The 14,348-nt window shown below is 43.6% G+C and overlaps 1 protein-coding gene and 1 non-coding gene across 2 annotated transcripts in view; one reads left to right on the forward strand and one right to left on the reverse strand.

Annotated features, from left to right (window-relative positions):
• Nucleotides 1–14,348, forward strand: part of LOC126183848 (probable ATP-dependent RNA helicase DDX31) — a 262,254-nt gene that overhangs the window by 164,123 nt on the left and 83,783 nt on the right. Inside the window, exon 10 of the mRNA XM_049926135.1 lies at nt 924–1,029. Coding sequence (XP_049782092.1) covers nt 924–1,029 — 106 coding nt within the window. The remainder of the gene's footprint in view (nt 1–923; nt 1,030–14,348) is intronic.
• On the reverse strand, nt 8,642–8,715 carry Trnat-ugu (transfer RNA threonine (anticodon UGU)). The gene has a single exon. It is a non-coding gene; the product is annotated as a tRNA-Thr (tRNA).

The raw sequence follows: 14,348 nt of genomic DNA on the forward strand, positions 1-14,348 counted from the left end.
GGAAGAACGCAAGATATCACTTCTGCTTTACTCGATGACTTTCCGTCAGTTACTGCGGGCTGTGACCTTTGACAGGATACCAGAAATCCAGTCGCACAACTGAGACAATACTCCATAGAGACACAGTGTGATTAGAAGCCGCTTGTGAGGAACGTATGAAAAGCTTTCTGGAAATCAAGAGATATGAAATCAATTTGAAATCCTCTGTCGATAGCACTCATTACTTCGTTAGAGTAAAGAAGAACGATATATCCGAATCCGTGCTGACTATTTGTCGATAGATCGTTTTCTTCGAGGTAATTCATGTGTTCGAACACACTGTGTGTTCCAAAATCCTACTGCAAAGAGAGGGTATGGAGGCTGTTGCCCCCCTCTCAGAAAACTATTACGTCACTGAAAATAAGATATGGTTATGACTTTCAATAAATGTTAGTCATTGGCATCATTTCTAAAAATTGATCCCTGCAGTACCAGTCCTATGAGAAAAACACGAAAAGCTTCAAATGAAACTGTGTGCGCTTAGTACCTCGGTGGCTCAATAATAGGCAAACTAGGTTTTTTATCTGTCACTTAGCACTTTTTTTCATCTCTAACAATGTTAATGTGAAAAATGCTCAGTTAATTGTAGATTTCCCTGGCTTGGAACTAAGTTCGTAGATCGGGAGAAGGCAATGGCATACCACTAGAACAATGTGTAGTAAAGCACTGTGGTATTCAACCCAACATTCGAGTTGATGGCAGCTTTAGCTCTTTATCGTACAACGAGTGAAACTGAACTTGGGTCATAGCTCAACTTTCTTTTGATAAAATCGTGCAGTTTAAAACTGTAGAATATGTGTAGATTTTTAAGGAATTGGTGGGAATGTACGAGTTTTATATGTTTATAATATCGATGTGCTAATGTTTTCTGTTCGAATTTTCAGCTGGAAACCTACCTTCATAAAGCAGAAACTGTAGCAGTAGGTCTCCAGCACTCTCTTGAAGACATCGTGTTAAACGACGAGAAACTTAAGCAGAAGGCATGTAAAGGTAAGCCGGCATTTATTTCTAATGGAAATATTTCTCTAAGACAAGCGCCCATTGCTATATCAGTAAATCAGCATTTTCGTATTTCACAGAAAGACCTTACAAGGATGAACTTCGGTGTGAGGGTAGTAGATATTAACGTTGCACATGCCCCATTAGAGATGTGCCTCGGCGAAAATTGTAAGAAATGACATGTGTAGCGCTCTGTGTCTTTCCTTAGACTCTGACGTTAGGTAAATTAGTAAGTATTTTAGACACTAGTTGATGGAAGTAATCGAATGTACTAGAGCACTTTACTTTTTGTCCGCACCTTTTGACTTTTCATTTCGTGACAGGAAATAATGTGATATGTATCCTTCGAATCGTCCACTTAGTTTTCTCATTCATCTTCCCACGGGGGAAAGACTGAAAGAAGAGACATTGGAGTCGAAGTCAAGGGCATTGGGGGTGGAGCACATGTTACTTATTTCAGTAAATCACATTTTACTTATGTAATAAAATGCAAATTGTTGCTATAGCGGTTTAATACTATTATAGTTTAGTTACATACAAAATACTTTCTGAAGCACTTTTAAGTAGAATAGAAGAACAAGCACGCCTAATATAGGAGATTATCAAGCAGGATTTAGAAAAGGTAGATCATGTGCAGAACAGATTCTTAATTTAAAAACAATTTTGAGAGTGAGAGCTATACAAAATAAAAATACTGTAGTTACTTTCGTAGATTTCAAGAAGGCCTACTACTCAGTTGACAGACAAACACTATTCCAGATACTTTATGAAACAGGGATAGATGAAAGCACCAGAAGACTTGTTGAACAAACGCTCACAGATACAACATCAAGAATTAAGTTTCAAGGCGAAATTTCTGCACCATTCAAAATCAAAACAGGAGTTCGACAAGGAGATGGATTGTCCCCAATCCTCTTTAACTTGGTTTTAGATAAAATAGTAAAAACATGGGAAAGCACATTAAAAAAAGAGCCACAAAGGATATAAGCACGGGCCAAGGAAAGAACAAATTTGAAGTGAAATGTTTAGCCTTAGCGGATGATACGGCATTGATAACTGAAAACCGAACAGACGCAACAGTTATGCTCGATCTGTTACACGAGATTGCTGAAAAGACTGGGCTAAAAATATCCTATGAAAAAACCGAGTATATAAAACAAGAACATAATACACAAAAGTTTGTGAAAACAAAGTATGGAAAAATTAAGAGTTGATAGATTCAAATACTTGAGGATACAGTGTGCTAACCACAGCGCCATCTTTCTCGGTATCTAGAGGTTTAAAATTTGTATTACACTGCTCAACAAAACTTACGGATGAGATAGATACAGTAACATAACATTTTAGTACTCGATGGAAAAGAATGAAAGAGCGGGAGCGTTATACCAGAGGTCCCCCATTCGTGAACAGAAAGCTGCTCGTCAGGAACGGGAAAAAGACAGTCTGTGTCAATCAGCGAACAGTTGCGGTGCACTGTGGTGGTATCGTCTTCATTACAGCATGCCCCGGAGACATATTGATGAGTTTACGTGCGAAAAATCACCAGGAACTTAAAAGGAGGACGAAGCGTAACGAATGTAGCCCAGGAGTTTGGTATTGCTCGCAGAATTGTTTCACGTGCATGGGGAGCGTTCCGAACCATAGGCACTGCTGGCCGAAGCAGAGGAGGTGGTCGACCACGGTCAAGTACAACAGCAAATGGCCGCTACATCGTGCAGCGGGTGCAGTTGCAATCACATTTAACAAGAGTGCAAGGCATTCAATCTCATGCTGTGGAGTGGCATGGCAACTACATGGCGGTGGTCTCTCTGCCTGACAACCAGTACTTTGTGTTCCGTTGACACCGGAAGATCGGCGGCATTGTTTGCGAAGGTGTCAAGAGCATACATAGCGACCGGACCAACAAGGAGTGAGGTCGTTTGCTCCTCTCGGAATGAGAGCAGTTTTAGTCTGAGTAGTGATTCTGAACGCAGCCATACGTCTAGAGGTGACAACACGTAATGCACCCAGTAAAATGGTCGAATATGATCGGTTTGGTGGTCCAGATGTTATGTTGTGGGGAGACATCATGTTGCATGGATGTACTAGCCTCCAAATTTTTGAACGCGGTACACTCCCTGGTCAACATTATTGTGACACTGTAGTCCTTCCCATAGAGCGGTTTTCAAGGGCACATTCGCCCGTGACCTCATTTGCATGTATGACAATATGCTACCTCATTGAAACGCGCATTGGAGGAGCTCTTGGAAAAAGGGGATATTGGGTGAATGAACTGTCCTGCCCCTTCCACCGACATATATCCCATTGAGCACGTGTGTGATGGGTTGTGGAGACTTATTGCAGCACGTCTACGTGTACCGAGAACAATCGAGCAGTTGCCATCCTCGCTGTTGGAGGCGTGGAACTTCCTACCACAGGAACTCGGTACTAACCTCTTTGCCCGCATGGGAGATCGTTGCAGAGCATGCATTGCTTGCCGTGGTGATCACACATCCTATTAAGAACCATGCCCTGTCTTCTGTTATGTCTAGGGGACCGTCATGAAATGCGCTTACTTCGCTTTCTTTCTATGTATGATCCACGTTTAAGTTGTATTACTTGGCAATGGCATGTCATGCAAAAATTACTTCTTTCCTTGAGTTGTGCACGCTAGTGTATAGACAACGTATTTTACTTTTTAATGTGAGACCATAACGATCAGTTTCGAGACAGACTGCTGGCGACAGTGTCTGCAGTAACAGAAAGTTGTCAGTCATGTATGCCATTAATTTTAACGATGGTTAAAATGTGGAACAGTGGCAACCCTACTCCTCTCTTACAGTGAAAGCAAACTAGTAACCTGGCCTCTTGGAAACTTCGGCTTTCTGCACGGTCTAACTAGATACACATCCATAAATTTCAGTTTAAAGATGGAGATCTCCTTGTTCATAAACAGTAATTTTTCTGTTATACAGAGATCATCCTGAACATTATGACCACCGACCTACTATCGATATAAACCCATCCAGGCAGGCGACAGTTGCGTCACCTGGCGAGGAATGACTGCTAGTCAGACAAACGTACGGCGCATGTAGTACCAGCGAGCGTCCTGTCCGTGTATAGAATGGGGAAGGCACGCGATCTATCTCAGTTTGACCGAGGGCAGATTATGATGGTTCGGAGGCTCAGCACGAGCATTTAGGAAACTGCACGACTTGTCGGGTATTCGAGAAGTGCTGTGGTGAATGTTTTCAACACATGAAAACTACGTCCGTACGTCTTGGGATTGGGCGACCACCGCTCATTACAGATGTCGGACGTCTTAGGCTGGGTAGACTGGTAAAACAGAACAGGCGGCGAACTGTGGCCGGACTAACATCAGACTTTAATGCTGGGCACAATACGAGTGTGTTTGAACACACAGTGCACCGAATACTCGTAGACGACGACCCATGCATGTGCCAATGTGAACACCACGACACCGGCAACTACGACTGAAATGGGCACGTGACCATCGGCATTTGAAGTTGCCGCAGTGGCAGAGCGTTGCATTGCGTGATGAATCCCGATACCATCTTCATCATGCCAATGGGAAGGTGCGAATCTGTCGTCTTCCAGTGGAACAGCTCCTTGCCACCTGAAATGCAGGACGGAGATAACCTGGCGGTGGGTCCATTATGGTTTGGGGAACATTCATGTGGGCATCCATCGTTCCAGTGGAGCTCGTGCAGGGCACCATGACGGCCAACGAGTATCGTACACTGTTTGCAGACCACATACACTGCTTCATGACGATCATGTTTTCCGACAGCAGTGGTATTCTTCTGCAGGATAATGTTACAAGGACAGGAGTGTGATGGAGTGGTTCGAGGAACACAGTGGGTAGATCCAGTTGATGTAATGGCTCGCCAACTTGCCAGATTTCAACTCGATCGAACACATCTGGGATGGGACTGAACGTGGCGTCGGAGCTCATAGCCGCGCCCCTCCCCACTCCGTACTTTACGGGAATTAGGTGACTTGGGTTTGCAGGTGTGGTGCCATCTCGCTGTAGTGACATACCAAAGCGTTATTACTTCCGCGCCACTACACGTCGCCGCTGTTATCCTTGCCAACAGCGGACATACTGGGTATTACATAGGTAGTTATAATGGACCACGAGGGATACTTTTTGTCTCTTGGGTAGTGACCGAACGAGGTGGCGTGGTGGTTAGCACACTGGACTCGCATTCGAGAGGACAACGGTTCAAATCCGTGTCCAGCCATCCTAATTTAGATTTTCCGTGATTTCTCCAAATCGCTTCAGGCAAACGCTGGGATGGTTCTTCTGAAAGGGCACGATCGACTTCCTTCTCTAATCCGATGGGACCGAGACCTTGCTGTTTGGTCCCCTCCCCCATACCAACCAACCAACCTTGAGTAATGTTCATTATGTTGCTGAGATGAAAGTGGTGCGAAAAAGAAGAAACGTAACATCTATTATTATTTATAATAGTAAAGAAAATATTCTTATATGTTACCTTGAAACAGTATATAGTAGTAAAATAATACATTTAAAAATATGAGAATATGTTGATAATTCTACGTTATACTGTTCCTGATTGGGTATGTTTTTCTCATGGAGTTGTGTACCTCTTGTGTTACTGGAAGGACTTGTTTTGCGACACCCTGTAAATCGAATTAGTGCTCTGACAGGTGACAGAACCGTAGTGAAACATAAAAATGGCGCCTATGCAAGACAGTCATTACAAGCAACGTGTTGTAATTCAATTCTTGGCTGCAGAAAAGAAACTGGTGAACATCCATAAACGTCTGTGTGCAGTGTATGGTAATGATTCTGTTGATAATTGTGCTGCTGGGCAGTGGGAGAGAGAATTAAAGTGTCAGGTTGTGCTGAAACTCTGCTCATGATCGGTCACGTTCAGGACGTACTGTCACAGCCACTGCTTCCAACATGGTGAACTGCGTACGGAAGCCATTATTGATGCAGACAGGCCTCTAAAGCTATCGGTGAGCTTTGGAATTTGGAAGTCCGTTTGCAATGATTGAGATTCTTGGGTGTTCAAATGTGTGCTCGAGATGGGTTTCACGAATGCCCATAATAGACCAGAAGATCCAAAGAAAAGCCATTTCATCTGCACTGTTGTGCAATTTGATTCCAGTGGAAAAGCCTCTATGTCACAAAGGGTAAACCATTAAGTCAGAGGCGTATATAAAGAACCATTTCCTCAGTGTTCGATCGGACAAGAATCCAAAAGGTATCTTGCTCCAACGCAACAATGCACGCCCACACAGGTCTCAAAATCCGGAAGCGTATCACCAAATTGGATTGGACATCATTGCCTTATCTACCCTCGGTCTGTCATTAAGGATTCTCTTCGTGGGACACACTTTGAAGATGATGTAGTGTAATTTACTGGTGGGCAAGCGGCCATTGGTTTCATCCCAGCCCGCGGAAGAAATTCGTGGAACAGAGAAAGAGATGCCCGCATTGTATTTGCAAAAACAACACGTGCCTATACAATCAATCATATTAAGTACAAATATTTTAAAAATGCTTGCTAATAGTGTTTGTGGATATTAACACACCAAATTCCAAACAATCGAAAGAGCTGCCTTAGCCAAAAACAATAAAGTTTCCTATAATAGGTTGTCAATTGGGATTGCCTGCCTCATTGCCATATTTTGGTTCTTTATTCTTTCTCATAATAATATTAATAAATAACTCTTGTCTATTATGGATGTGTTAGAACACTGTAGCAGTTGAAACTGAAGGAAATATATAATGAATTAGCTGCAACCAGTTCCTTTTATTGCCGTTTATTTTTCCATGATGACATTTCAAGATGCGCGGCATCCCATTTTCAGATATTTACATTTATTTACGTGTCGTGAACGTCTCTTCGTTTTAACAGCGTTACAAAATTATGCAGCGGAAGTTTTTGAGACAGCTTTTGTAAAACGTCATATGTATAGAGGCAATATTCACGACGCGCAAGTACGAGTAAATGTAAACGTCTGGAGATGGGGTAAACGTAAATTGAATGTACCTCCAAAAAAAGCGTGGTTTGAGGCATAATTTGTTGGCGTGGCATGTCCGAAAAGGGGTACAATTCTTATCGGTCTGTTTACCATAAACATTGACGTCACTGACGATATAATTTGGTTTTTATACTATAGGGGCGCTGCTGTCGCGTCACGTGACGAGGTGACCCACGAGCTTCAGTAAGTATGTGAATGAATGGAGAACAAAGGTTGCTCATGCCTGGTATATGATTCATGCAATGGAAACATGGCTCGAGCAAGCACAGGACTAGAGCCTTCACCAACAGGGAATACACGCTCTTATATATTGCCAGCGTAAGGCCATAGAACGTGAGTATATATATCTCTTAAGAATAAATATGTTTTGAGAAAAAATAATTGTGTAGCATTATTTAACGACACTCGTTCATTGCCTGCGGCCTTAGGTAAACGAACTTTTGAAACTTTCTGGGAGATTAAAACTGTGTGCCGGACCGAGACTCGAACTCGGGACCTTTGCCTTTCGGTCCCGTGTTCGAGACTCGGTCCGGCACACAGTTTTAATCTGCCAGAAAGTTTCATATCAGCGCACACTCCGCTGCAGAGTGAAAATCTCATTCTGGAAACGAACTTTTGTCTGTTTCTTGTCTTTCTATGCATTAATTTGTAAATCGTCGAACACGAAACATAAGATGCCACAAATGATTAATTTATTGATGATGTGAGGCGTCCACTTTGGGATCTCTCTAACTTATATGATTGCAACAGAGAATGGTTTACCGCTTCCTGAAAAGTCGGTGAACTTCCTTCAGAGAGGTGAGGATGTGGAGAAATAGTTGCTAATCAATAAAGCGTACATTCCAAGAGCACATGATGCAGCGGAACTACCAAAACGTAAAAAACGGAAATAAAGACTGCGTTCGTTTTGATTGTATGTTTATCTTTTTTTGTTGGTACCTACTGGAACTTTGGTATGTCTGATATGTATAGAAGCATTTAGCGGGCTCTTGGAACGGCTGGGTGGATGCAATTACAGAAGCGGCGTGTTTTTGTGGCTGATGAGCCGGTCGCAGGACGGAGAGGCGGGTTTTCCGGGCGCCAGTGGGTACACCATTGTCTGGCGGCCGCGTCTCGGGAAGTAGCCTAATTTGTTTTCGCCTCGCAGACTCCATTTAACTTTTTTATGCACCTGTCATGCTTTCAGAGACTGTTTGTCTAACTCTGATTTGCGCGCTTCTGATCGCCGTGTTTTTTAAAAAAAATTTATGAGAAAAGAGGTCCAGTTGCGGCGTGTAATTGAAATGCTGCAAACGTCATTTCCCAGTTGAAGCTGCAGATGGGAAGTGATGTTTCCGTCGCACTGGTTTCTCCCCCGTCGTGAAAGAGAAGCTTCAGCAATAAACTGCTTTTCCGCAGTTGCCACGTTTTTCTGCCATCAAAACTAAAATCGTATATAAAATATAGCTGGTTTCATGTTGTTTGGTGATCGATTCAACACTGTTTTGTGACGGTTTCGATTAATATTTTTATTACAGTGAAATGAATACCCCTAGCTGCATACAGGCGTTGCTATAAGTCAACGGCGACAGTTGAAAATGTGTGCCCCGACCGGGACTCGAACCCGGGATCTCCTGCTTACATGGCAGACGCTCTATCCATCTGAGCCACCGAGGACACAGAGGATAGTGCGACTGCAGGGACTTACTTCTGGCACGCCTCCCGTGAGACCCACATTCCCAACTTATTGTCTTGCACTATATACATAGTGCCCCTGCCCATTATTACTCATTACTCGCGGTTTTTGCCGATTCCCGTAAGAGTTCGAGAGTTCGGGCACTGTTTGTGCATCCTCACAGAAGAAGATGGTCAAATGTCCGGTGAGCCTGAAATATATATGAAGATGCTATCTGTTTTTTTGGACATGTCTGAAAGAACAGATACCATCTTCATATATATAAATACTTCTATTTCCAGAAATGTGAGATGGGCACGAGGATAAAACTCGAACGGAACTATTTCTGTGTTGATTTGAAGCAAGCAGTCTACACTGTCTAATTTCATATCTCTGCTAGTTAACTTTTATTTAGTAGAATAATGGAGTCTAGCATGTCGACATTAATCGAATGCTCTGCGTGGTGAACTGCGAGATCGCCGAATTCCAGGACTTCATTTATCGTGTTGTGTCGTAGCAGAAAATCACCACTGACCATGATGCAAATTTTTGCATTCTGCCATTTTTGAAAATGGTAGCTCAAATATGACAAGGGTAATGACTTGGGAGAACAGGGGAGACCTCCTAGTGTGGGCGTCACTGTGTGTTGTAGAGGACGTTTCGACAGTGTCTCTGATCTGACAGTATCAACAGCTCTCCCGTATTTAAACGCCGCTATTAGCGTGCTGTAGTCTGATTCAGTTTGAACCAACGATCGTTTATCAAACCATAATCAGAATGGTTCAAATGGCTGTGAGCTCTATGGAACTTAACATCTGAGATCATCAGTCCCCTAGACTTAGAACTACTTAAACCTAAGGACATCACACATCCATGCCCGAGGCAGGATTCGAACCTGCGACCGTAGCAGGAGCGCGGTACCGGACTGAAGCGCCTAGAACCGCTCGGCCACAACGGCCGGCTAAACCATAATCATTAGTGAGTTTTTATCTATGAAAGAACTAATATCACGTATACTCGTAGATATGACAACTGATTGTGAGCGTTTAGACATAGTGGTGAAGAAGCTGGCTGCTGTTCGCGAGTCGCGGAAAGCTCTGTTGGCCAATGTCGATAAGCTTCATGTGGCCGCTGCGAATTGCGCCGGTGAGGAAGTGACAGGGAGGTCTCCCATTGTGAAGGCAACTTGCCAGATACTCCATTATACCGACAGAACCCTGGTCACCAAGCGGTCACGTTACGAATGCTGACGAGTCGTGGATTGATCTGGAGCTGTTTGTGGTGCGGAAGATAGCATGTGGCTAATGGCTCTAAAGAATAGGTGTGAGTCATTGCCTCGCGTGGATAATGAAACAGAACTCGTGGGCCTTGCCTCCCAGCTCGTACAGCAGTCTGTACTCTGTCGCGGTCAAGTCACTAACAGAGGGGAAAGAAGGGGCTGATAGTTGTATTCAATACCAGTATCCGGCGTGTGATGGCCCCTCTCAGAGAAATACAGTGACAGGAGGAAACGAACCAAAGTGCAGATGTCGTGTATACTGGGAAGAATTTTACGCCTGGTGGAAGAGTCCATTCCTGTACGCAGTGGAGAGCACAGAATGTAGTCAGATGCAGATCGTAGCTCATTTCGGCACTAATGACGTGTGTCGCCTAGGTTCTGACGGGGAGACATCACCAACATGACCCCATATTTGAAGGAGAAAAAAAAAAGGACACTAAGAAGATATCAGTGCTAGCTGTCGATCCCGCGCGATAATTTGTGGCTTAATCCTGATACCACGCAGATATGACCATCTGAAAGTATAGCTTTTAAACTTGGTGTGCGGCGGTTGTATGCCACTCGCTCCGTCCCACGGCAGCCGCCTAATGCCCGAGTGCGAAGTACTGTACAGCGGAGTCAGTAAGACATTTGTGTTCGTGGCGTCGGTGAACCAACAAACTATTGTGCTTTGTTCATTGTGTGAAAATGTGCGGTTTCCAAACTGTAGCTGGTGCCATAGAACACTCTGCTTTGAACACTTTTATAATGCGATCCCTAAATGCAATGTAAATTAATTAGGGGAAGGCGGGGCAAGATGGGGAAGCTAACTTTAAACCCTTATAAAAGGGATAAAAATAAACAAATTCAAATAGGTTTGATTATCATTTGTTTACTTAACCACTGAATTACAATAGCACGCAAAGAAACCTGCGCCGGCCGCGGTGGTCTAGCGGTTCTAGGCGCTCAGTCCGGAACCGCGGGACTGCTACGGTCGCAGGTTCGAATCCTGCCTCGGGCATGGATGTGTCTGATGTCCTTAGGTTAGTTAGGTTTAATTAGTTGTAAGTTCTAGGCGACTGATGACCTCAGAAGTTAAGTCGCATAGTGCTTAGAGCCATTTTGAACCAAAGAAACCTGCGAACTTGTTACACTTAGTTAGAAATATCTCTATTTGAGACATAAACTACCAATTCCCCCTCTTGCCCCGTATGCGGGGTAAGATGGGGAGCTAACATGAATTCATCTCTAAAGCTTAAATAAGGACTGGAATAACGAAATCATGTGACGATAAGGTTTCGAAACATGGTTCTGCGAATTGTAGAATCAGGTATTACGTTTTATTTAGGCCTCTTACTTTCACATAGTGCACAAGTGTGGACAGCCTCGTCATCATCACTTTCTATCCCTGCACAAGTGTCGTGGGCCCAGCGTCCGCAGTTAATACACCGTATCCAGCCTCCTCCAGAGAAGTCATAGCAGTATAAACATTCTTCACTCTCTTCCTCGATGTCATTCAACCTCAGTTTATCATCCCTTGAGCATGAAGGGGTGGTTAAGAGCCGCGCGAGACTAGCCGAGCGGTCTTAGGCGCTGCAGTTATGGACAGTGCGGCTGGTCCCGGCGGAGGTTCGAGTCCTCCCTCGGACGTGGGTGTGTGTGTTTGTCCTTAGGATAATTTAAGTTAAGTAGTGTGTAAGCTTAGGGACTGCTGACCTTAGCAGTTAGGTCCCATAAGATTTCACACACATTTTTTGGGTGGTTAAGACGTCAGTTACGTTCGTCACTTTTTCGTTGTCATTATGTCATTTTGGTGGCATCCCAGGTTTATTAAACGTCTTTGAGAAGAGTTTTCGTTTACATGCAGCACGTTTGGGGACTCCTTTTCGTTTAATTTCTTCAGATAGTTCAACCCTATAAGGAGATTCGGTTAAAACAACGGGTTTTCCACGCCTGTTAGATGGTTTCCTTTTGGTTTTTTTATCCACCTTTGTAATAACTAACACTATTTCAGGGCTGGTAACCTGAAAGTTAGACGAAACAGATGCTTGATCGTCAGTTGTTAATTGTTCAGGTGTTTTACGTCTTGACAACGTCTCTGGTATTTGGTCTTCCGTTTCTGTAACTTCAGGTGTGTGAGCTTGATGAATGTCTGTAGTTGAACAGGGAAGCTAATCACTTTCTTGAAACACATTTCTGTTTACAGGCCAAATGCCTGTTTTCCGAAACCCGTTCACTGCTGTGGACATTGTAGCTGAACGAATGAAGGCTTTGCCGAATAAACTTACGATCTGATGCAGAGTAACAACTTTTCCAGGATGGGTGCGAAGCCACGATCTTACTTCATCTTCGTAAAGTTTACTGAGAGGTTTCATAAATGCCACGTCTAATGGTTGAAGAGGGTGTGAACAGTGTGGTGGCAAACACAGCAAGACAACCCCATTTCCCGGCCGCGGTGGTCTAGCGGTTCTGGCGCTGCAGTCCGGAACCGCGGGACTGTTACGGTCGCAGGTTCGAATCCTGCCTCGGGCATGGGTGTGTGTGATATCCTTAGGTTAGTTAGGTTTAAGTATTTCTAAGTTCTAGGGGACTTATGACCTAAGATGTTGAGTCCCATAGTGCTCAGAGCCATTTGAACCAACCCCATTTTCGCGGGCCACATCCATCAGTTCTAAATTCTTGGTTTGCGTTTTGTGGCCGTCCAATATGAGAAGTATTGGTTTTTCCTTTGACGCTCCAGTAAATGCAATAAACTTCTTAAACCAAGTCAAAAATAGTTCTTTCGTCATACAACCAGTTTCTTACACTTCTGCCGAGGCACCAGGGGGCAGGCCAGTCTCCAACGCGTGTTGCATTCGTTTTCGAGGATAAATTAACATAGGTGGTACGTAGCACCCCGACGCTGAAACTCAGGTTTCTGCAGTCACAGTCTGGCCTCTTTCTGCTGAAGTAACTGCTCCCACCTGTCTGCGCCCTTTCAAAGCAACCACCTTTGTGTGACCTTTCGGAATGACTGTTAAACCAGTCTCATCGCAATTGAAAATTCTGTCACCCGTAAACTTGAATGTGTCTAATTGACTTTCTAACAGATCGAAAAACCGATATACAGCAACTCGATTAAACCCCATTGCTCCTGCGATTGATGTGGCCTCTGGTTTTCGTATTGTTAAGGTAGGATTTCGCGCAAGAAAGCCATTTAACCAATCTCTTCCAGCAGATTTGGCTGCAGTATTAAATGGATGTTTGATGATGTTTCGTTCAGCTAGCTGAAAAGCAAGTTCACAAAGTTCTTTAAGTGTTAGGCCAAAATACTGTCCTTCCATCTGTGTTAAGTAGTATGTAAGTTCTGCCTCTTGTTCTGGGGTAAACACACTAGTGATTGGTGCTAACCTTTTCACAACTGTGTAGCCAGGATTAGCACGTTTCTTTGCCACATGTCGTTCAATCGTTGTCTGTGGCACGTTGAACTGTCGAGCAGCCCTGAAAGAACCCATATGACCTATAACAGCATTTACAGCGCCTTCCATTGACTCGAATGTCCAATCTTGCCTAGACGTTTGTCGCCGATACTTGCGAACCATCTGAAAAAAAAAAAAACACGTGGAACGTACTATTGAGTCAGATCATTCCTGGTAATCTATATTATATAGTAAATACCATATTTCCAATAGTCAGTCGTTAAAGCTTAGCAAGAATACTGACTTTGCACGTTTTGTGTATTTTTATTCACCATATAGCCTAAGGCATACTTTGTAATTAATTAGGAAACGTTGGAATAACGAATACCATTCTATTTACAATTGTATTCAACGTATAATGTACGTGTTCAAAACCCACAGCGAGGTAAACACATGAGACGATAAGAACGTAATGGTTGGACAAATAGTAGGGGCAAGACGGGGAAGCTTTCCATCTTGCCCCACCGCGTCTTGCCACCTACCATGCTGTCAGGTTATGTTACGCCTACATGAACACTATTTAGTGAACATTGACTACTGACACAGCAGTTTAGTGTTAATAAGACGTACTATTCAGTGCTATATGCACAGTCTGGACAAATGTTCACGAAACACATGTCTTTGGACCTCGAAAGGTGTAAAACATTGCAAATCAGTATAACAATTGTACTTACCTTGCAAAGCTTACAGAAACCGCTGCGAAACTAAGGTTCAGCGATGTCAACACACTGGAACCTGTGTATTGATGATGTAGACGTAGCTATCCACAGATGGCAGCACTCTAACTGTAGCTTAAGGCCCTTCCCCGTCTTACCCCACCTCCCCGTCTTGCCCAGCCTTCCCCTAAATGAATTAGTGCGTCATTAAAGAAGTAACGTAGCGCTTTTACTTATTAGCATCGCTGTTGTGCTTCATTTTA

The sequence above is a fragment of the Schistocerca cancellata genome, chromosome 4 (genome assembly GCF_023864275.1).
Source record: "Schistocerca cancellata isolate TAMUIC-IGC-003103 chromosome 4, iqSchCanc2.1, whole genome shotgun sequence".
In the NCBI taxonomy this organism is placed as follows: Eukaryota; Metazoa; Arthropoda; class Insecta; order Orthoptera; family Acrididae; genus Schistocerca; species Schistocerca cancellata.